General features: G+C 41.9%; 1 protein-coding gene across 1 annotated transcript in view; it reads left to right on the top strand.

Annotated features, from left to right (window-relative positions):
- LOC126210544 (uncharacterized) overlaps positions 1 to 23437 on the top strand; it is a 157893-nt gene extending 134456 nt beyond the window's left edge. Inside the window, exon 3 of the mRNA XM_049939798.1 lies at positions 23368 to 23437. Coding sequence (XP_049795755.1) covers positions 23368 to 23379 — 12 coding nt within the window. The 3' untranslated portion in view covers positions 23380 to 23437. The remainder of the gene's footprint in view (positions 1 to 23367) is intronic.
- Positions 23438 to 24386: the final 949 nt, after the last annotated feature.

Here is a 24386-nt window from a genome sequence, read left to right as displayed (position 1 = left end):
AAATCCTGACGCTAAACCGCCAACCATCAACGAAATAGTAGAAATTATCAAGACACTGAAAAACAATAGAGCCCCAGGAGAAGATGGAATTATTGCAGAACTATGGAAACTAAATGATGAAAGATTAACAGGAAAAATTCACAAAATCATATTAAACATTTGGGAAACAGAACAGATCCCATCTGAATGGAAATGCGCACTCATCCATCCACTCCACAAAAAAGGGGACAAAACTGAACCAAATAATTACAGGGGTATCTCACTCGTACCGGTCACATATAAAATCCTATCAAAAGTTCTCATGAATAGATTAGAAGAACAAGCTGACCCACAAATAGGAGAATACCAGGCTGGTTTTCGCAAGGGACGATCTTGCATAGAGCAGATCTGGAATCTGAAAATGATTCTCCAGATGAGAAACACCCGAAACACAGTGGTTACTTCTGTAGATTTTAAAAAGGCCTACGACTCAATAGACAGAGTAGTGCTCTGCAAGACGCTGGAAGAATTCAGCATTGACAGAAAGACAAGAGCAATCATTCAGGAAACATTAACTGACACAGTCTCCAAGGTTAAATTTATGGGGGATATCTCGGAACCATTTGTAATCCAAACTGGAGTGCGACAGGGTGACGGACTTTCACCATTACTCTTTAATATCATTCTTGAAAATATCATCAGGACATGGGAAAAAGAAGTCAAAGGAATCCAAATTGGCATTAGAAAAGATAATAGATTCAATGTGAAGTGTTTAGCTTTTGCAGATGACCTTGCAATCCTCACAAATAATAGAAAAGAAGCCACTAACGCCATAGAGAAGTTACACGAAATTGCACAAAGAACTGGCCTGCAAATCTCATATGAGAAAACCCAGCACATAGAAAGAGTGCCACAAGACAAATTGCCTATTGCGACAACCCATGGGAAAATCGTACAAGTACCACATTTTAAGTACCTGGGAGAAATCATCCAGCCATCAGGGATCAACCTAAAGGCCAATGAGGAAAGAATAAAAAAACTACAGAAAGCACATAAACTCACGTGGAACTATTATAACAAAAAGTCCATATCCATTAACGCAAAATTGAGGCACTACAACACTGTCGTACTTCCGGAGGCACTGTATGCATCTGAAACAACACAAATAGGTGGGCAAACTAAAATCAAAGAAATAGAGAAACAAGAAAGGAAAGTTCTCGGGAAAATTTTTGGCCCGATACAAGAGCAAGGAATCTGGAAGAAGAGACCAACATCAGAATTATATAAATACACAGACAAGATTACGGATACAATAAGGAAAAGAAGAATGCAGTTCTATGGACATATCCACAGGATGAATGAAAACAGAATTTCAAAGCGAATTCTTAAAGTCATCAACTCAGGCAGGGGAAAAACAAAATGGATAAAAGAAGTTGAAGAGGACCTCAGACAAGCACACATAACAGTAAACGATGCAGAAAATAGAACTGAATTCAGGAACATCATCAAAAAACATAAATTTGACACCACAACAGAGAAGAGACCAGGATGCAAATGGACAGCGGAGCGAAAGAAACAACACAGTGAAATCATGAAGAAAATTTGAGCTCAGAAAAAAGATAAACAATCATCATAAAGGAATTCAAGTTCAAACGCTCTCTTAAATGGGAATAATCGAAAATAATAATAATAATAATAATAGCTAACTTGTTCAAGAAAGGATGACAAATTTGTAGAACTCCAGCAGCAAAAGAAGAAGCACTTATACTTTCTTGTACACAAGTGCAATGCGCCTGTCTTTTCTTTACACGAATAAGTCTATAACTCGGTCTACAAAGATCTGGCCACTAGATAGCTCTCGAAGTAGTGTCTTTTCCATTGCTAACGTGCTCAAACGCGACAGCCGGGTGTTGGACATTGAATTGCTTAAATAATTCTTCACTTGTTTTTAGGGTACTCATGCTTCGTTCTATGCTTGCTGTAATTGCGGGTAGGGTCAAAACCAAAAGCAGGAACTTCGTTGTTTCTTCATAAATAGAGTTTAAATCATTGTTGACAAAGTACTTTAAGAGGATTCTTGGAGATAAGTGTTTTTTTCTCATCAGCCTATATGTTACACAGTTCATGCTCAAGTTGTTCTTGTTCGTAAAAAGGACACTGTTCTAATAACTGAAGCAGTTTCAACTTTGGGAATTCTTTTTGATAGTTTGGAGAACACTTTTCGTTCAGAAGTTCAACAAACTGAATTTGGGATAAACTCTTTAAATCTTCTTTCCATCTGAACAATTTGCAAATCCATTATCTCGTAAGTTAATGCACTGAGAGGTTTCTTTTGACTGTCACAGGATAAGTTGCCATTCAAACAGAAGCTGCATTTAATGCATTCATCAACGAATGTTTCCGTTCTTAATTGTCATAAGTTTCTCAAAACAGTTCTTATTTCGTCGTGGCAAGCAATTACACTGACAGATTTTGACTGAAGAACATTAAAGAGATGATCGACCTAAACAAAGCACCCTCGGTAGATGCAAAGCAAGTAGACAAACATAGGGTCATCCATTCGTCGTTTCATTCCCGCAGCACAGCGCAAAGATTCTGGGTCCCATTGAGAGTCTGTATCATCAATTATATAATTAAAAGCACCATATAACTCTGAGAAATTACTAAATATTGTTGAAACTGCCCTGGAACGTAAGTTTCAGCGAGAGTTGCTCGCGTCTGGCAGTTTAAATCCTTTCTCAGTTAGCAATACAGTTCGTTTTGATGATTTGCTGAAAAACGAATGGAATGTAGTACTATCACTTACAAACATGCGTACTTGTCATATGTTTTGGAGGCATGCAACAGTACCAAATTCCGATGGTGTGCTTAACAATGAATAAACAGCGCATGGAGACAGAACTGCTTCACCAATTGCTGTAGTCCTCTTTCTCTGCCCACAATTACTGAAGCGCCATCACCTGTTTGACTAACCGCTTTTCCATACACATTCCATTCTTTCAATACTGCATGAATAATGTTTGACAAACCTTCAGCAGTTTAATCTCCAGAAACATCGTAAAATCCAAAGAATCTTTCCTCAATTTTTTCTGCAATACAGTATCTGAAAATGATAGTCATTTGAATCTTGCGTCACGTGTCTAATGTTTCACCAGCCTGAATCGAAATGAAATTGCAGTCCTGAATTTGAGATTTTATTTTCTCATGAACTGCCAGAGTTATCATTTCTATTACGTCGTTCTGTATATATGGAGAAGTTCCTTTAAAAGTTGAAGATGATGACAGATGGTCTCTGATTAACTGCTCTCTTTGAGCTAGTAAATCCAACAATTCCAGATAGTTACCTTAGTTGCTATAGGATTTGTCTTCTCGATGGCCGCAAAAGGCTAGTTCTTGTTTACAAATAAATACAATTGCCTGAATAAGACGAGCCAATACTCTCCTGTTGGATGCAACTTGTTCATTTTATTTTGTTGCCGTCAGACGAGCGGCTTCAGAAAGGGCGCGCTCAAGTCTACTTTTGCCCAATAACAGAAATGATTCTTTGTTCTGCAGGTGACGTTTTGATATCTGATGCTTTTGTCCTTCCCTGTCAAAGTACTTTATTGTACAAATGCCCTCACTGCACCATTCCTTTTCACCACCGAACAGAAGACATATATAACGATATAATCTGTTATTAACTGCATTCGCAGTCAGCCAAGTATACTTTTCGTACCAGGCCGTCTGAAAAGTACGTTTTTGTTTGGCTTCACTTAAAACTACACTGAGTATAGGAATAGGTCATTTGTCCTTCAATTCGAACTTTTTTGTTCGTTAATGTAAAAAAAGGCGTTTTTAATAAAAAATCTATAAGGTGTTCAGTTGCTGGCTCACTCATGTTGGCGACACAACGAAAATATGCGCTAAAATCACACAAGAATGACTATGAACACAAACCGCGCGACTATTCACTTCCGTGTTCAAAGCCAGCATAGAAGCTGCAGAGACTAATCTCGATACCTGCTAGCAAGTGCAGCGCACCGGCCTTCGGGGAGAGGGAAAGTGGAGGGGAGCCGAGAACACTCAGGCGCACACAGCCAGGTAAGGCAGAGACTGGGCCACTGGGAGAAGTCGAGTCTCAAGCAGGCAGATACACGAACACTCAGGGTGTGGCACGGGCTACAAAACTGAAGTCTTCGCACATTTAGAGCTCTTAGCAGAAAGTTATTTATATTTTTGTTATGAATTACTATTGCATCTTTTTTAAGCAGAAATACAGGGGAGACTATGTCTCAAAGTCTCCCCTCACGCTACGCCACTGCTCCAGACACAGTTTTGGAAACTCGTCTATCAACTCGATGTGTGCTGTGTGACCAATAGTGCTCACATTGAACGCTTGTAAGAGAAACTGTTTTTAGTTGCTCTTTCATTTGATGTATTTTTTATAATTGTAAGTTGAATGTAATTTCTTGCTACAAAGCCTTAAAACCGGTCTATTCATTTTGAAACACTATGTACGTTTGTATAATCACCTGTTGGTGTTGCACAAAAAAATTTATCCAGTACACGTCATATGTTAGGCCCATTTGTCAGACACCCGTGGCGGCGGGTGCACGTTTATCCAACTGTTGTCAGCACAATACCAGCGAACTAAACAGTTGACAAATGCTGGCATAGGCTTTAGTTTTTTCAGACATCTGTGAACTTGGATCCTGATTTTTCTACCGATACTGTAAAGCCCCCTGTCTTTTGCATAGCTTTATGCGTAACAGAGATGGCTATGAAACTTTTAGACATATTACCGATGATTGGACATGAGCGATTGCAGACACATGGACAGGTACGTGGAGGAATTACAGCCAGTAATGTGAGGGGCATTATGTTTTTACTTCAACTGGATCTGTAAATAGGCAGTTTTCTAGAACGTAATTTTTGAAACGATTGTCATTATTCCATTCACTGTAAGCACGTTTTTTCCTTAAAAATGGCATAATAAAGCATGTTTGAGTCACTGAACAATTACCGCATTCATTTTCTCCCATCTGGTTCGTGTATTGATATGATTCACTCAGTCCCTTCAGTACATCAAACTACGCTATTTTCTCGAACTTCCAGCATACTAGAGTAGCTTGGGTCGTTATCTGTATCCACTGTAAATCTTCATTGTACATTTTTTACATTTTCGGAAATGCCATTTTCGACTTTGTTATGATGGTTTTCAAATGGGCTCGGCCCGACCTAGTCATCAAATGAATAACAAGTAAAAATTTGCTACTTCGATTGGTTTTGTTCGAATCCTATCCTCGCTTGAATTTTCTCATTTTGAGAAGATCGAAGGAGCCATCTGTTTTACTTGCTAAGTACATTTAGCAGCCAAGATCGCATAAACATATCTTTATTTAAAACAAATAGTTTCGACAGACTATGCTGTCATCTTCAGGTCTTAAAAAACTTTTTGTTTTTAACGACTTTATTTTACGTAGGGCCTCACGCCAAGTTGCCATGTCGATTGAAATCAACACATTATAAAGTGTTTATCATAACTAAAATATTTAAAAACGTAAAGCACCTTATGCAGATTGCCTTGACCTGAATCATGTTGAACATTTGTGGGACATAATAGAGAGGTCAGTTCGTGCACAAAATACTGCACCGTCAACACTTTCGCAATACTGGACGGCTATAGAGCCAACATGGCTCAATATTTCTGCAGGGAACTTCCAACGACTTACTCAGTCAATACCAATTCGAGTTGAAGAACTATATCTGTGCAAAAGGAGTGAAACATCCCCTTTGAACAATTATAAATGACTGTCCTTAAACTGACACACAATATTTTTAGCGCAACGCAATCTGACTTTCAATAATCCCTACAAAAGAATGGCCCTGACTAACATTAACCTATACCTTTCACAAATCACTTACCTCACAAAAATCTTCGTTACTCGAACTTCTGCAATACAGCGAATGCCACTACTGCCAGCTAAATGGCTCTGAGCACTATGCGACTTAACTTCTGAGGTCATCAGTCGCCTAGAACTTAGAACTAATTAAGCCTAACTAACCTAAGGACATCACACACATCCATGCCCGAGGCAGGATTCGAACCTGCGACCGTAGCGGTCACGCGGTTTCAGATTGAAGCGCCTTTAACCGCACGGCCACACCGGCCGGCTGCCAGCTAAATAAAAGATTCAAACTACGGAAGGCACTAACTACTGATAGGCATAGTTAGCAAATGAAAGATTTTAATAGAGAACAAACAATGTATTTACCTTAATAGTGTTGAAAAATCATAATATACATAGCAGTTCATGACATCCAGTCTTACAAATTTCAGAACTCCGCCATTTCTCTCCCCACATCCACCACTGCTGGCGGCTCACCTCCAACTGCGCAACGCTACGCGCTGTTCACATCCAGCTGCCCAACACTACAATGGCAAACAACAATGCAAACCAGCCACAGACTGCACAAGCACAGCCAGTGATTTTCATACAGAGCGCTACGTGGCGTTACCAATATAAAAACCTAAACAGCCTACTTACATAGCCCCCATGCTCCCCACAAAAAAAATTTTACAAATTGTTTTGGGCAGTGGCTAGTAATGATTTGATAAAATTTTTCATAATTACAATAACAAAGATATCAAATGCACACACTTATTGATACAATGTTGGTCAAAAGCTAAAATTTTCTCACAGTCCATAAAGACAGTCCTGATCATTCATCACAGTAAAATTGCAGTGTTTTTCTCAAAGTCTGAGCAGTAAAAGAAAATGCACACGGAAGTAGTGGATTTCCATGCAGTAGTGGTATTGTCCTTCCAACAGAAAGACAATGCTGACTCTTGACATGCTGACAGGTAATGGGTCACAACAGAGCAAAGCCACAGCAGAGTCATTCGAAGTTTTGAAGAATATTGGTAGGTAGGTCATCACAGAGTAGACCTACTGTAGTCCTGGTAGAGATTACGGTATTGGTGGGCCACCAGAGGTGCAGACCCACTGTAGTCCTTGTAGAAATAATGGTACTGGTGAGTCAGTAAAGGTGTAGACCCACTGTAGTCCTTGTAGAAATAATGGTATTGGTGGGTCATCAAAGATGCAGACCCACTGTAGTCCTTGTAGAGATGGCCAGCAGCCATCTGTTGTGACTGTGCAGGTGCACAGTCACCATTGAAGAGTCTTGCGGATAATATAGCAAGTCCATAACCACCACTTGTGCACTCACAAAGTTTTTGGAATTGTCCTTAGAACCAGCAATGCTGTTATCCAGTCCCTTGCTGAATTATTAACACACGTGCAAACACTAACAGTCCCTACTTCTCACATATTGTCCATATACTATGAACAACAGAAACGTGTGCAGTGAAATGGAACTTACAAGTTAATAATATGATGAACTGGTGTCAATTACAATTTTATAACATAAGAATACAATTACAAAGGTACAAAATACATCATTAAAGAACATAACAATACAGATAACATTTGTAGTTCAGGCTTTACACAAGAATCGAAATAACATATACATCAGTCTTACAGGAATTATGACATAAGTACATACATAAAAGATCAGAATAACTTTTGAAACATCAACTTCACACATGAGCAACAAAACAGAACAGATAAATAATGTCTAAACATCTTTACAAAGTAAATAACATAGTATTAGAAAAATTCTACAACATAACTCTCATCAGCTAAACACATAAAGACAGGAAAAACACAAATAAACAAGGGTACACAAACACATAGCAGAATAACACAAGAGGAAAGTGCAGGGTTTGTTTTCAGTGTAACATTTGGTACTGCAGCCCAACCCAAAACTTCATTCGATAGATCTTTCGTCTTATTTCAACATTTGTTCCCACCAAAAAAATCCTATCCAAGCATGCTTTCTGTATTTATATGTTCACATATTTCTTACCTCATTATTTATTTTCCATTATCTTACCTCATCATTTATTTCCAAGAAAATCCTACCTAAACCTGTTGTCCCTAAACCCTACTTTTTTGGTTCATTTCCTCTTTCAAAATACTTTTTTGGCCAAACCATTTTCTTATAGCTTCTCAATGCATTTCTTCCAATTCATCACAACTTGTTCTCTTATATGGCCTACCCCATCTTAAGCTAACTTAAATCTACTGAGCTCAGATGCTAAACTAAGGGACGAGGCAATGCAGCAACACATAACATATTAACACAAACAGCAATGACAAAAAATGCAAATTTGCAAAGCAAGCAGTATTATGGAAATTAGCAAAGCAATTGCAATATTACAACTAATATAAGGCAATGTGCAGCAAACAAGAAAAATAAATCAGTAGTAAAACTGGTTTAACAGAGTAATGTAAAGTGAAATTTAGTAGCACTATGCCTGGCAAACAGCAGCAGCAAATGCAATAACTTATATCTAAACATGACATAGCTCAAGAATAAAAAATATTACAGCAAAAATGGCCATGTTTAATACCTATGTCACATCTTAACACTAGGGTGATGCATCACGAGAACTTACGCTAGCAGATAAGTTACCAAATCGTAAAAAAATTATTTATGCAATTCCTGTGAAGGGAATATGTGCCCTCGTTTTCTTGGAAGTAGATCATAAATTTATAATTGACTGGATCTGTAGGCATAAAATAACTATATTAGTACATCTATTAAATTTTATTTTAACCAATGCTGCAGTGCAGCTAGAAACTAGATATTAAACAAAATGAGTAAATAAATACATAAAGCAAGCCATATGGCATTTCTCTCAACTAGGAAGACAATAGCCGTGAAATGGTTCTCATTGTTTCATTAGGCATTTTAGTAAATATCATAAATTAAGAGCTCCACAGTATAATCATATGTTTTCAAGTTTGAGCGTGTCGTATTTGCGATGCTTTCTACAAAGGAATGTCAATAGCGAGGATAATGGCTCCTTTTTTTCTCTTTTTTTTCTCCACCTGTGTCTCTGAAAGGCACACACTAATGGCTTTTTTCCAGGCGACTGTCGCACAGCTGGGTGCCCACGACTCATTACGTGAAGGTGGTCACTTAACTTTCTGACTGAAATATTTACGACACCAATTTGCATTACAGTGACAGTCTCATATAAAAAATTTCATAGGTCGAGAATTTGCGTTGCAAATGTGTAGAAACAAAATCCTGTGAATATAACGGTGTTCAAAAAGTTTTCGTCGGCATTGTGATACATTCACGCATTTACACACATTTCATAACTCTTAAAGTACGATTCTTGCTTTCCAACATCCTTTTCCACAAATCAGAGTCCCTAAACACTACTCATTATTCATATACGTATTCGTCGACACTTAAATATTTCATCATAATAAATACGTAGCATAATCAAATTCCTCATATATGGTAGCATCATCTTATTGATCATAAACATACCTCAACAGCATAATACACATCGTCGTTGTAAAAATAACATCATAACACCTCAGTCAAATCTCAAAATCGTCGTAGCTTCCTCCAATAATTTCAAACCCTAAGAATATTCTCTGCTCATTTCAATAGTGTCATCTAACTCAAACGTAATTTAAAATCATGCTCCCTTACCAAATACATCATTCAAAGCTCTCATAGTATCACAGTGGTTCCGAAAAAATATGAACAGTTCACAAAGTACAGACTAATTACAATTTCGTAAGTGTGAAGTAATCCAACTCTGTAATTGCGTAAACACGTGTCACTGACGTAGTAAAAAAAATGTTTATCTCTCAGTTAACTGATCAGATAGCTGTGTAATTTGTGTGTTAGAGAAATATGGTACCGATGTTGTATAAGCAAATACCATATTAGCTAGGGCTCCTTGTGCTTGCCAAACACATGGTACACAAAGTAGGCGTGTACCCCCCCTGAGGATAAATGAATAATACCCTCAGGTGTTACAGATTACAGCAATGGAATGAAATGTATCACGGAAAACCTTTGTATCATTGTACTTCAAATATCTTTAAAAATAAATGTTTTAAGTACAAAATTAATCACTCAAATACGTGTACTGTAGCGCTAAACTGTGCGTCTTGTAAAATAATCTCTGTGGAAGTGTCGTAGTTATCGTCCTCCGAAAGCTAAGTTCCGCAAAAGTCAATGTACTTACCTCACAATAAACAAAAGTGAAATGCTTTGTGTATAGATTTCTCAGTTATTACGCTTATTGCCGTGATGAAGAAAGTACTGTACTGTAATGTATTGTTGTGCTACGGAAAAGGCTGTCTCATTGTAGCTATACCACAAAAGTTACTACTAAAACATGTTTTCCTTTCCAGAAAAATTCAGAAAAACTGTGCAGATATAAAACAGATACACCACAAAAGCAACAATGTAAATTGTGTCACACTTTAGTAGCGACGTGATATAGTCATGTAGCTGTCAAATAAACTAACCACTGTGTCATCTGGTATCTCTCAGAAAGCACTTTAAATCCATAATGTCTTTTCAAGTAAACCAAAATGTTGCAGTAAAATCTCATTAGCAGTACTGGTATATGTTCTAAGTATGTAAGCCTTATAGTCGTTATGTAATCGTGCAACTAACAAAGCAAGAATGTACAAATAACAACACTGTGTCGTCTGTTAACTATAACAATGCATTCGTAATTTCTGTTTAAATAAGTTCTCTTGGTTCTTGATTGGATATTTAACTTCAAACATTGTTGCATGGTAACAGTTTCTAAGTCTGACAATGCATACTAGAAATGTGAAGTGAAAAGTTTTATGGCAAAGACAAAGTTAAAAAGCAGATTATCTTTCAATAAACGGTTTTACATGTGAAATGTGGTGTAAACCTTTACTGTTCCTAGTACGCAGAGTTTCACTTCGACGCAACTATCATGTGGTATACGTTGGTAAAGAATACTGGAATTTTTCTCAAGGTTAGCGTCTATGTAATTTTTCCCTGAGCCAGCCGGCGCACGTGGCTGCCTGCGGTGCGAGTCATTGTCTGTTTCTTTGTTGGCGCGCGTCGTTATTGGGATTTGGAGGTCTAACTTCTACAAATTCACCTTGTCGAGAGGGCCCTGCCATGTTTGAATCCCGCCAGTTCTGATGAAATTCAGGTCTGTCGTTTTGTCGGTAGTTTACATAGTTTCTTTTTTGTCGGTCATGTGGTGGAGAATTTCTCCTTGATAATAATTATTTTGGTTCCCAAATTGTCTCCGCGGAGAGGTGATCTTTCCCTGTAATTATTACTACTCTGCCAACGGTTGTCATATGGGTGGTGTCTGTTTTGGTCACGATTTGTGTTGTGAGAATAGCCTTGTCGTGTCCAGTTATTATTTCTTTCGTCGTGGAATTGCGACGGATGTGACCTGTAATTGTTGTGTTCCTGTTTTCGCGTTCTGCGATTGTCAGTGTCAATTTCTAATTCTTGTAAGAGTCCATGAAAAGCTTCAATGTCGTCTTTGCAACGTCCTGCCAAAATAACATGTCGTAAATGTTCAGGTAATTTGATTAAGCAAATGCGGATGAGTTCTGAGGGGCTGTATGGGTTTGACAGGTACTGATTCTTGTGCAACATGTCTTCAAAATATTTCACAAGACTGGAAAATTCAGATTGTTCGAAATGTTTCATCATTATGATGCTATGTTTTACTCGGTCTTGTGTAGCTTGAGATCAATATACTGAGAGGAAGGCATGGTAAAATTGTCCACTGTGACAGTCGTGAATGACCGATCGCATTCTTAGAGCTGGTTCATTCTCTAAATAGCCACACATAAATTCTACTCTGTGCTCTAATGACCAGTTGGGAGGAAAACAATGAGAGAATTGATGGAGCCACGCTTGTGGATGCATGTCGTTGCCAGAATCCGTAAATGTTTCAAATTTACGTGTAGTAATGAACAGCTTATAGTCAAAATCATCATGTCGGCGAGTCACATATCGGTCATTGTTACGTCGTATCGGCGGTTCCATTTCAAAATTCGGTGCACCCTGCCAATTTCTTTCATAATTTCCGAAATGCCCTGTGTTATTATTTTGTGCTTTTCCGTATTTATAAGTCCCTCTTCCCATGTTGGAGCGTGAGTGCCCTCTTAAATATGTAATTTTTGTATTACTTGTGCCAACTGATCTTGTACTTCCCGGATTTTTCTTTTGTGTTGCGTATTAATTTGATTCTGATTTTGTTTGAATTTCTTAATTTGTTCATACTCTTCTGTGTCAGTGACGGCTACAGGTCTTGTGTCATTCAGATCATCATCTACCTCTGCAGATAAATTAGTGAACTGATCCGAAAGTTCAGCTAGTTTCTCCGATAGTGTACTTATTTCCTCAGTGTGTTTTTCTGAACCAAGTTTCAGAGCGATCATTTGTGTTGAAATCGTATCTTCTGTGTCCTTTAAGTTTTCCTGAGTTTTGCAAGTTGTGTAACGGGATCGGTAGATGCAACTGAGTCAATTTTAGCTTACAAGGTCTCATGATTTTCATGAACAATAGTTTGCAGTTCTTTTATGGCTGCTTTGTGATTCTGTAATGCATTTACATGCCGCGAAAAGATAGGTTGGAAATGCTCACAAATTTGTGTTTTTACGTCATTACAGACTTTTTGACATTTATATTCGATTTTATGTAACTCAGTTATTTAAATATTCACGTGTTTGTTCAAGCGTATGTTCCACTGAGTCTAACTTTTCAAGCTTTTGTTCCATTGCGTCTAACTGTTGCTGTGTTTGTCTCTGGTGTTGTTCCATTGTGTCTAACATTTGAAGATTTTGTCCCATTTGTTTCTGATTTTGTTCAAGCGTTGTGTCTAGCTTTTGTAGCCTTTGTCCCATTTGTTGCATTAACTGTAATAACAATGCACTGGTGTCTGAAACATGTTCCTCAATGCTTTTCGGCAGTGAAGTTGCACAGGCAACATTCACATTTTGACAAGCAGAAAATGTGTCTTGACTTATCTGAGAAAATGGCAAGGACCCAAAACTTGAATCTGCAGTATTTGCAACATTGTGTCCTATCATTCCCGATTCCTGAGGCGGCCTGTTGCCGACCGATCGATCGATAATGCTTCCCTTTTCACTAATTGTTTCACTGTCTACACCATTGTTTGCTGCCCGCTCCATTTCCCTATGCACAATTACCAAATTACTATGTTGAACATTAGTTAACTCATTACACGGTGGCGCTAACACACTGCTTTCGTCTTCACTGTCATTTCTCAGTTTACTTTGGAGCCTAGTATTACGTTTTTCACACGCCATAATTGTCACAATATTTCACACGATAACACAGAAAAGCACAATTTGAAGAGCAAAAATAAGAAAACGCATTAACATAGCACTGCAAATAATATCTAGTTAATCGCAAGCGCAGCTGCGAAATACTTGGTGCAAATCTACATCCATGACACAACTGTTTTACTGTACAACAATGAAAGACTGCAACTACAAAGGAGATTCTCTCTACAATTACGCGCTAGTAATAAACTACACAAACTACAAGAAAAAATCAGAAGAGTCCAGTGAGGTATCCTGGCAGGGTCGCCATATGAAACATCCCCTTCGAACAATTATACATGACTGTCCTTAAACTGACACACAATATTTTTAGCGCAACGTAATCTGACTTTCAATAATCCCTACAAAAGAATGGCCCTGACTAACATTAACCTATACCTTTCACAAATCACTTACCTCACAAAAATCTTCGTTACTCGAACTACTGCAATACAGCGAGCGCCACTACTGCCAGCTAAATAAAAGATTCAAACTACGGAAGGCACTAACTACTGATAGGCATAGTTAGCAAATGAAAGATTTTAATAGAGAACAAACAATGTATTTACCTTAATAGTGTTGAAAAATCATAATATACATAGCAGTTCATGACATCCAGTCTTACAAATTTCAAAACTCCGCCATTTCCCTTGAGAGGTGGCATGAGCCCCCTCTCATATTTCTATCTTACGATTCTCCTCTCTAATTGCATGCGGTGGAAAGTTGCCTTTCCTTCACACGCGGACTTCCCACGCAGCGTCTCTCGTCACCCGGGTGGTCCGGTTACAGGTGGGCTCTGTTGAACTGGAGAGGGGCCGACGGGTGCCAGGAAGTCGAGTGAATGCTTTGCAGACGCCGACATTGTCAAAAGACACGCCCGGACGGGTTTGAAGTAGCGGCTGGGCTAGAGGTTCCGTTACTTCGCAGAATCTTAGCGAAAACACTTTCTGGCGGGCTACCAGCGAGGCGTGGGAATGACTTGTGTACCCAGGCAGTTGTGGCGGGAAAATTCCCGCGCTTTCTGCAAAATAGTAACTGTGATTGGCTTGCTCAGGGCATAGCTCTGTGACGTAGCAAAATCAGCGCAGAAATTGGCGCCAAGAATCTCCATTGGTGGAATGGTAGTGCTCCGGCAATGGAGTGGAATTTTCCGTCGGTTTTCGAGTTGCTGATTGGAACGTTTAACCACGGCCACTGTCGTGGGGGCGGGAATGTTCTGTGTTCGGCCTGTACGGGTGCTCAGGGGAGTCGGCTCTCGTCTTTCGGTCGAGGACGTCGAAGCAACCAGCCCTCGCCTCCGGTACGCCAGATCGTGTTCGGGCAGTTAAGAAGACAGTTTGGTAATGTATGTCCGCAGCACCGGCAGATAGGGATTTTCCTAGGTGATAATCAGAGCTCAGCAGAGCGCGCCTGTTCGTCTTTTTTTAACTTTGTTCTGTCTTGAGTAGCAGCAATTACTGTTGGGTTAGCTGTGTGTCTCTCTTGAGATTTGAGTGGCAAGGAATTGGCTCCACATACCACTTCGTCTTAAACCTCACGATCTAGTTTAGGGACAACTTCACCTTTACAGTGTTTGTATGAGTCTCCAATTTGAGCCAATTTGATGTATTATAAATATTTCATGTGTTTCTTTTATTATTTTGTGTTTAGTCTTAATAAATCATATTGTTATTTTGGACAGAACTTTCATTCTGTTAATCGGTAGAGCAACCCATCATTACTCACTACGTTTATGAAACCTTCGTTTATTTAACTTATTTATCAAATTAAATTATTGCAGGTGCCAAACTCTCTTCTACTCCACTGGCAGGGTTGATTAGAGTCAGTTCGCGTGTTTTTTTTATCCTTGTGCAACAGCAAAAGTCGGAGTTAGAATAGGGGGGGGGGGGCTTAGAGCATCATTTACCTATGTAGATTCTAGAAGAATTTAGTGTTAAATACACTGCTAGCCCCGGCACCTCGCATAAAATGGCGACCCTTGGCCTCGGATCTTTCCTGTGAATCTCTGATAAGCAAACAGGATTCTTAGTAGGAACATTCAATTTTTTTTCTCTACTTTTTTTTAATGATTAATACCCAACTTGTTTTTTCTGGTAGTTCCGCGTTTAGTTTTAAGTAGCGGCGCATGATTACAGTTTTTGTTTTCAGTGTATATATTTTTGTTTGTTCATTGTTTTTGTGTTTCGTTGATGTGGTGTCCGTACCACATCGCACTTTGTCCGATTTGTGTGCGGTTTCTGTACCACATCAAATTGCATTTGTGATTACAGCGTTGGAACAGCGTTGTTGAAATTTTATGTCTATGTGTAAAAATACAGGGAGTAGATTATTTTTACTGTGTATTTTAGATAAATTTTGTTTCTCATGAATGATCACGAGAAGTAAGGCACGACTATTAGTGAGCGAAGCTAAAACAAAAGTGGATACTACAATGGATAAGGGGCACGTTACTGACGGGGATAGGTTCGGAGGTGAGATGGGCACATTTTTAGCAGGACAGGACGACAGGGTCATTGATGAGGAAGGTGATTTGGACGCGATCTCAGAGCAGCGTTGCGGCCGTGATTATGATAGTGAAGTAGAGGATGAAACAGAGGCAGGCACACAGGTCGAGACGGTAGCAGAAGTTCATAATCAAACGAACGAGAGCAGACAGGGGCTAGCTCGGTCACGTCAGAGCTCTAGCGCCCAGGTGTCCAGAGTTACATCTCCCACGTTTGAAGAGGATCAAAAAGATGACGTAAACCCAATACTGAGCTTCCTACGATCAATGAAAGAAGAAGCTGACGTACAACGTAAGAAGGAGAAGGAAGAAGCTGACGAACAGCGTAAGAAGGACACTGAGGCAATAATTTCGCATATAGGGGAAATTCGTGGGGAATTACTAACTATAAAGAAAGAATGTGGAGAAGCAAAAGAAATGTCAATGGCTGCACAAAAAGTAGCAGGCCTGGCCAAAACGGCAGCAATAGGGGCAATGAAAGTCGCGGAAGCAACTTCTAAACTCGCAGGGCGCTTGCGACGTACAACACAATCCCACTCAAAATCCCTAGCATTCTTAAAAACTCAAGGGAATATCGCGGTTGCGAACACCACGAAACGAATGGAAGAAGTAGAGAGTCGGATAGCAAAACTAGAGCAAAACGGGCACACGAGCACTGCACCAATGATGGAATACACAGAATTGTGTCTCCGAGGAAAAGCCCGCCGTGCTCTAGCCCAGTGACAGCGTGCGGAACGAACAATGCACACGCAGAAACAGCGAGTAATAGCTCCAATAATTGTAGCCCACTTAGGAGAGTGAATTCTGAGTGCCACTGCCACTGTAATACAGAGGTAGCACATCACAGTTATCAGCAAGATAGATCAGGACACTCAGCAGACGTGCAAGTATCGGAAACGAGTGACAACACCAGTGCGAGGATCGCACAGGATTTTGATCACAATCACTTCCTGTCGATACTAAAATTCCAAATATTCAGAGATAATGGAGGGTCGATGCATCCCAACAGCTGGGTGATGCAGTTTACAAATTCATTACCGTCATCATGGCCAACCCTGGCAAAATTAGAATTCATGTGTGGACACATCGAAGGCCAAGCCGTGGAAAAGATGCGGGGTGTGGCAGCGACGTGTCAGACTTATCAGGAATTTGTTGACGCGTTCCTGGGGATCTACTGGTCAAAGGAAACGCAAGACAGGATTAAAGACGAAATAATATTTTGTCCTGAACTGGAAGTGTCCGGGCATAAGAGCGCAACCAAATTTTTTGATGATTTACTCAAGAAGAATCAGTTTTTAGATAGTCCATATAGCAAGGGAGAAATCATCAAATTTTGTTTTTCCAAATTGCCTGTTAGGTATCAACAGACACTTGTCGGCAAGTGTGGATCTGACATCGAAGCATTCAAGAGTCTATTGCGTGAACTCGAAGTAGTCTTCGATAAACAAGACGCAAAGGACAGGAAGAAGGCGCAAAATAACAAATACCACGGGCCAGCAAGGGCAGACGACAACAGATCGCATAATCGCGCTCGTCAGTTAGGAAACCAGGGTTACAGAAATCAAGGTTACGCAATTCAAGATTATGGAAACCAGAGACACGGAAACCAGAACTTCAGGGAACAGGGTCAATCTAGACAAGGAATCTGGGACAGGAGGAATAACGAACGGCAAAGCGACCGTAACTGGAGAGAGCGAAACCAAGGACAATAGTGGAACCAGGAGATTGAAACTAGACCCGCAAATCCTAATGCACGTCAGAGGAGGGGGAGCTTAACAGGGGATTGACGCCAGACTAGTGCGAACACAGGCCGCCGGAATTTCGCACGTAATCTCGGACCTGGCCAACTACGGATGATACATTACGAAGATTTATCAGAAATCCTGCTCGAGGAACATAAAGCAACTCCTCGACAAGATCGGCAGCCTCTTATCACAGTAGCAATAGCTGAAAAGAGTATGAATGCGATAATAGATAGTGGAAGCTACATAACAGCAATATCTGAGGCAGCATACAAGAGGTGCTCTCAGGAGATGGACTGGCCTGTCCTATCGGTTAAGAAAACCAAAATAAAAGGGGCATTAGCGGGTAAATGTACGGAGGTCACCCAACAAACAAGACTGGAATTCTCCTGCCAAGGACACAAAATAGAGTCTAACTTCTGGATCGTACCAAATCTGGCGATCGACATGATAATAGGAACGGACTTCCTAAATGAACATGAAGCGATAGTTGATCTAGGACGAGGCGAAGTGGTTTTGAGGAAAGGGAATCCCGTCCACATTAAGTTCGACGACCAGCTGATCCCAGCTCAACTACCGTCTAACTGTGTACGGATAAACTATGCGTGTCTGAAAGACAGAAAGGAAGAACAGGTCGACGTTGCGGGTAGGGGAGAGGACACGGATGAGAATGAAGTCGGAATAATGGGAGAAATCAAGGAGAAAATAGGAGAAAAAGTGGAAGCAATAAAGAATATAAGGTGCGACCACCGCAAAGAACTTCATAAATTACTAGTAGAACATGCGGAGGTCTTCCTTCCCAAGACAGGATCAATAAAGAACTTCCAATATGAATTTCGTGTACGTCCGCACAACCAGTTTCGTGTGCCACCCTACCCAATCCCCTTGGCATATCGACAGAAAGTAGCAGCTGAAATTACGCGAATGCTGAGTGAAGGAATAATAGAACCTACGGCTTCAACCTATAATAACCCGTTAAGAGTAGTCGAGAAGGCAGATGGTAGTATTCGTTTAGTCTTGGACTCGCGACAAATTAATACCATAATAGAACCCAAAACAGACAGACCATCAATGTATCGTGATGTAAATTTATTATAACATAGAAGGTCATGGGGAAAAGTTAGACATATGATTTTTGTAAGAATTGTGCAGATGACGGGGATCGTGGCAATGCAGGGGCCAGCCGGAGGTCATCGGCTACCTGCAAGAAGAAAGCGTCAGTGCACTACCTAACGTGAAGGGCGGGAGAGCATCCGATCCTACAAGCTGACAGCACCGGGCCGTGTACCTGAGGGATTAGGTGGCAGACAGCCCTCGCCGGGCCACAAGCGAAAGTGGGGCTGGCCGTTGACACCGACACGTGACCCACACGCGACAGCCTGCTAGCTCTTCGGACGCGGCAGCCGTTTGGAGGGATTCCCTGCGGCAGACCACGTTGTCGTGAGTACACGAAGAAGATCACATATCGTGTCAGAACCTGCGCCTCATGTGCCTCAGGACAGAAAGGGACGCTCTATACTCACCTGTTTGGGTTTTTACAACTCACTAGCATTGGCCGATCTGCATACACAAAGCAGTATCGTGCCACACTAACAAATGTATGGTCTCATTTCTAACTTCTCCTCTCTATTAGAGAGCAGTTTTAGCAATCGTCGCTCCTCGTTCGATCCTGTATGGATGACCTCACACACTTGTGGAGTCACTCCATGTGCCATCATCCCTCGTCGAACTGCAATATTGGGAAACGTAAAGTACTGTCCAGCGAGAGAAGAGACCTAGACTAGTGATGTATCCCAACAAATAGACCTCAGAGACAATTAATCGACGTGAGGAGAGCCTATCACTGTGTCTTCCTACCCTATTGCCGTTGCAACAACGTAGCAACAACACCCGACGTTTAGCCCTATGAGATGTCAGTACTGTCGTATTTGTGAAGTGCTTCGAATATTTCTAACAATGTGATTTAGTGCCTCATTCTCAGCACAGTCGTGAACTTTGTGCAATGTGCACGCACAACTTGATGCCCCCATGAACCTTGTTTTTTTTTCTTAAATTTCTTTCTGCAGTGTTGTTTTTGTAATGTATGTTATACCTTGTATGTGTTTGTGTTTTACACTGTAATTCTTATTACAAATTACTGTACTGTTCTCCACACCATGTTTTTTTTGTATTTTGTATTTATTGTTGTGTGTATGCAAACAGTGTGCCTGAAGTCCCCATAAACTGAAGCAGATACCACCACTGTCATTGTGAATGGACCATCAGTTCAGGGAACATTTTGTAAAGGTTATTCTTGCTGCAGGGAGACAGAATGAATCGGAGGTTGTAACTAGATTCTGAAAGCTCACAAAGAGATTGTTAACTTAAATAGTATCATGTGTGAGTGAGTTCAGGTTAGTTTCATGATTCAAATTGTTGTAAAATCTTGGGCATTTAATTGTGGAGCACTCCAACTCTGATTGTAAAGAATAAACTGCTCCATATTTGGCTCACATGCCCGGGCCATATTTAGAGCGTGAATGTCTGTGTGAATCGGTGTTTGGAAGGGGCTCCCTGGGTATGGATGTGTGATGTGAGTGTTAGTGTTCCATATTAAGAAGGTGAAGTTGGCTACATCATAAATAATCCTCCCTCTATGAGCTGCATTTTTCAGTTGCAGTGATTTTCTTTATAGAGTGCGGCATGTGGGGTCAGTTTGCGAGATTGTTCTTGGGCGATTGACTCACTACATTGCTCCTAAGTGAGCCAACCGCTCACCAATTACAATCTAAAAATGGCGTAGGGGCAATGAGAGGTGGCATGAGCCCCCTCTCATATTTCTATCTTACGATTCTCCTCTCTAATTGCATGCGGTGGAAAGTTGCCTTTCCTTCACACGCGGACTTCCCACGCAGCGTCTCTCGTCACCCGGGTGGTCCGGTGACAGGTGGGCTCTGTTGAACTGGAGAGGGTTAAGCCGACAGGTGCCAGGAAGTCGAGTGAATGCTTTGCAGACGCTGTCATTGTCAAAAGACACGCCCGGAGGGGTTTGAAGTAGCGGCTGGGCTAGAGGTTCCGTTACTTCGCAGAATCTTAGCGAAAACACTTTCTGGCGGGCTACCAGCGAGGCGTGGGAATGACTTGTGTACCCAGGCAGTTGTGGCGGGAAAATTCCCGCGCTTTCTGCAAAATAGTAACTGTGATTGGCTTGCTCAGGGCATAGCTCCGTGACGTAGCAAAATCAGCGCAGAAATTGGCGCCAAGAATCTCCATTGGTGGAATGGTAGTGCTCCGGCAATGGAGTGGAATTTTCCGTCGGTTTTCGAGTTGCTGATTGGAACGTTTAACCACGGCCACTGTCGTGGGGGCGGGAATGTTCTGTGTTCGGCCTGTACGGGTGCTCAGGGGAGTCAGCTCTCGTCTTTCGGTCGAGGACGTCGAAGCAACCAGCCCTCGCCTCCGGTACGCCAGATCGTGTTCGGGCAGTTAAGAAGACAGTTTGGTAATGTATGTCCGCAGCACCGGCAGATAGGGATTTTCCTAGGTGATAATCAGAGCTCAGCAGAGCGCGCCTGTTCGTCTTTTTTTAACTTTGTTCTGTCTTGAGTAGCAGCAATTACTGTTGGGTTAGCTGTGTGTCTCTCTTGAGATTTGAGTGGCAAGGAATTGGCTCCACATACCACTTCGTCTTAAACCTCACGATCTAGTTTAGGGACAACTTCACCTTTACAGTGTTTGTATGAGTCTCCAATTTGAGCCAATTTGATGTATTATAAATATTTCATGTGTTTCTTTTATTATTTTGTGTTTAGTCTTAATAAATCATATTGTTATTTTGGACAGAACTTTCATTCTGTTAATCGGTAGAGCAACCCATCATTTCTCACTATGTTAATGAAACCTTCGTTTATTTAACTTATTTATCAAATTAAATTATTGCAGGTGCCAAACTCTCTTCTACTCCACTGGCAGGGTTGATTAGAGTCAGTTCGCGTGTTTTTTTATCCTTGTGCAACAGCAAAAGTCGGAGTTAGAATAGGGGGGGGGGGGCTTAGAGCATCATTTACCTATGTAGATTCTAGAAGAATTTAGTGTTAAATACACTGCTAGCCCCGGCACCTCGCACCCTCCCCACATCCACCACTGCTGGCGTTCACCTCCAACTGCGCAACGCTACGCGCTGTTCACATCCAGCTGCCCAACACTACAATGGCAGACAACAATGCAAACCAGCCACAGACTGCACAAGCACTGCCAGTGATTTTCATACAGAGCGCTACGTGGCGTTACCAATATAAAAACCTAAACAGCCTACTTACAGGAGGTCCAACACGATTTTAGGACTTTTGTCGCCACAGTGTGGATGGTGATGCAGTATAGCCAACCCATCTTGACATAGTGGAGTGCAGTGTTTTCCCTCACCGGTATAGTCTCATAGTTATTAACGATTCAGATATGATGTTATTACAATAGTGGCCATTAAAATTGCTACATCAAGAAGGAAAGCAGTTGATAAACGGGTATTCATTGGACAAATATATTATACTAGAGCTGACATGTGATTACATTTTCACGCAATTTGGGTGCATAGATCCTGAGAAATCAGTACCCAGAACAACCAACACTGGCCGTAATAACGGCTTTGATACCCCTGGGCATTGAGTCAAACAGAGCTTGGATGGCGTGTACAGGTACAGCTGCCCATGCAACTTCAACATGATACCACAGTTCATCAAGAGTAGTGACTGGCGTATTGTGACGAGCCAGTTGCTCGGCCACCATTGACCAGACGTTTTCAATTGTTGAGAGATCTGAAGAATGTGCTGGCCAGGGCAGCAGTCGAAAATTTTCTGTATCCATAAAGCCCAGTACAGGACCTGTAACATGCGGTCGTGCATTATCCTGCTGAAATGTAGGGTTTTGCAGGGATGGAATGAAGGGTAGAGCCACGAGTCGTAACACATCTGAAATGTAACGTCCACTGTTCAAAGTGCCATCAGTGCGAACAAGAGGTGACCGGGACGTGTAACCAGTGGCACCCCATACCATCACGCCGGGTGATACGCCACTATGGCGATGACGAATACAAGCTTCTAATGTGCGTTCATCGCAATGTCGCCAAACACGTATGCGACCATCATGATGCTGTAAACAGAACCTGGATTCATCCGAAAAAATGACGTTTTTCCATTTGTGCACCCAGGTTCGTCATTGAGTACACCATCTCAGGCGCTCCTGTGTGTGATGCAGCGTCAAGGGTAAACGCAGCCATGGTCTCCGAGCTGATAGTCCATGCTGCTGCAAACGTCGTCGAACTGTTCGTGAAGATGGTTGTTGTCGTGCAAACGTCCCCATCTGTTGACTCAGAGATCGAGGCGTGGCTGCACGATCCGTTACAGCCATGCAGATAAGATGCGTGTCATCTCGACTGCTAGTGATACGAGGCCGTTGGGATCCAGCACGGCGTTCCTTATTACCCTCCTGAACCCACCTATTCGATATTCTGCTAACAGTCACTGGATCTTGACCAACGCGAGCACCAATATCGCGATACGATAAACCGCATTCACGATAGGCTACAATCCGATCTTTATCAAAGTCGGAAACGTGATAGTACACATTTCTCCTCCTTACATGAGGCATCACAACAACGTTTCACCAGGCAACGCCGGTCAACCGCTGTTTGTGTATGAGTAATCGGTTGGAAACTTTCCTCATGTCAGTACGTTGTAGGTGTCGCTCCTGGCGCCAACCCTGTGTGAATGCTCTGAAATCTAATCATTTGCATATCACAGCATCTTCTTCCTGTCGATTAAATTTCGCATCTGTAGCACGTCATCTTCATGGTGTAGCAATTTTCATGGCCAGTATTGTATGTCACACAGAAGTTTCCACCGACGAGAGAACAAGTGCAGTGTATCGTGTTCTTGACTGTGACTCGCAGCACGGCCAGTAATGCGGCTGTGGGTGGTTGCGGCGGCCACGGCGCTGCTGCTGCTGGCGGGGGCGGCGACTGCGGAGAGCGACCCCGCGCTGGTGGCGAGGGCGGTGGAGGCGCTGCGTGCCGTGCGGGGGCGGTGGAGGCGGCGCCGGGCGGCGGAGGCGGCGTGCCCGCGCCAGGAGCCCAAGCCGCGCGTCTTCTTCGGCACGCCCGCCAAGCTCAAGCAGTTCCCCAACGCGGCGCTGGCCGTGGTGCTGTTCAGAGCCTGCACCGCCACCATCGTGCACACCCGCTTCCTGCTGCTCAGCTCCTGGTGCACGGCCGGCCGCGTCCAGGATGGCAAGTCTCTCCATCGATCATTTTTCCATCTCTGCCAGTAGTAATACACTGAAGAGCCAAAGAAACTGGTACACCTGCCTAATATCGTGTACGGCGGCCGCGAACACACACAAGTGCTGCAACACGACATGGCGTGGACTCGACTAATGTCTGAAGTAGTGCTGCAGGGAACTAACACTGTGAATCTGGCAGAGCTGGCCATAATGCATAAGAGTAGGAGGAGGTGGTTGTAAGGCATCCCAGATATGATCAATAATGTTCATGTCTGGGAAGTCTGTTGGCCATCGGAAGTGTTTAAACTCAGGAGAGTGTTCCTGGAGCCACTCTGTAGCAGTTCTGAACATCTGGGGTGTCGCATTGCCCTGCTGGAGTTGCCCAAGTCTGTCGGAATGCACAAAGGACATGAATGGACACAGGTGATCAGAGTGGATGCTAAAGTAAGTGCCACCTATCAGAGTCGTATTTAGACATATCAGGGGTCCCATATCACTCCAACTGGACGCGCTCTACTCCAGCTTGAACAGTCGTCTGCTGACATGCTAGGTCCATTGTCTCATGAGGTTGTCTACATACCCGAACACGTCCATCCGCTCGCTACAATTTGAAACGAGACTCGCCCGATCAGGCAACATGTTTCCAGTCATCAACAGTCCAATGTCGGTGTTGATGGGCCCAGGTGAGGC

This window comes from Schistocerca nitens, chromosome 10, assembly GCF_023898315.1.
Source record: "Schistocerca nitens isolate TAMUIC-IGC-003100 chromosome 10, iqSchNite1.1, whole genome shotgun sequence".
NCBI lineage: Eukaryota > Metazoa > Arthropoda > Insecta > Orthoptera > Acrididae > Schistocerca > Schistocerca nitens.
Note: the sequence above shows the minus strand (reverse complement) of the source record. Positions and strands in the feature narration are given on the sequence as shown.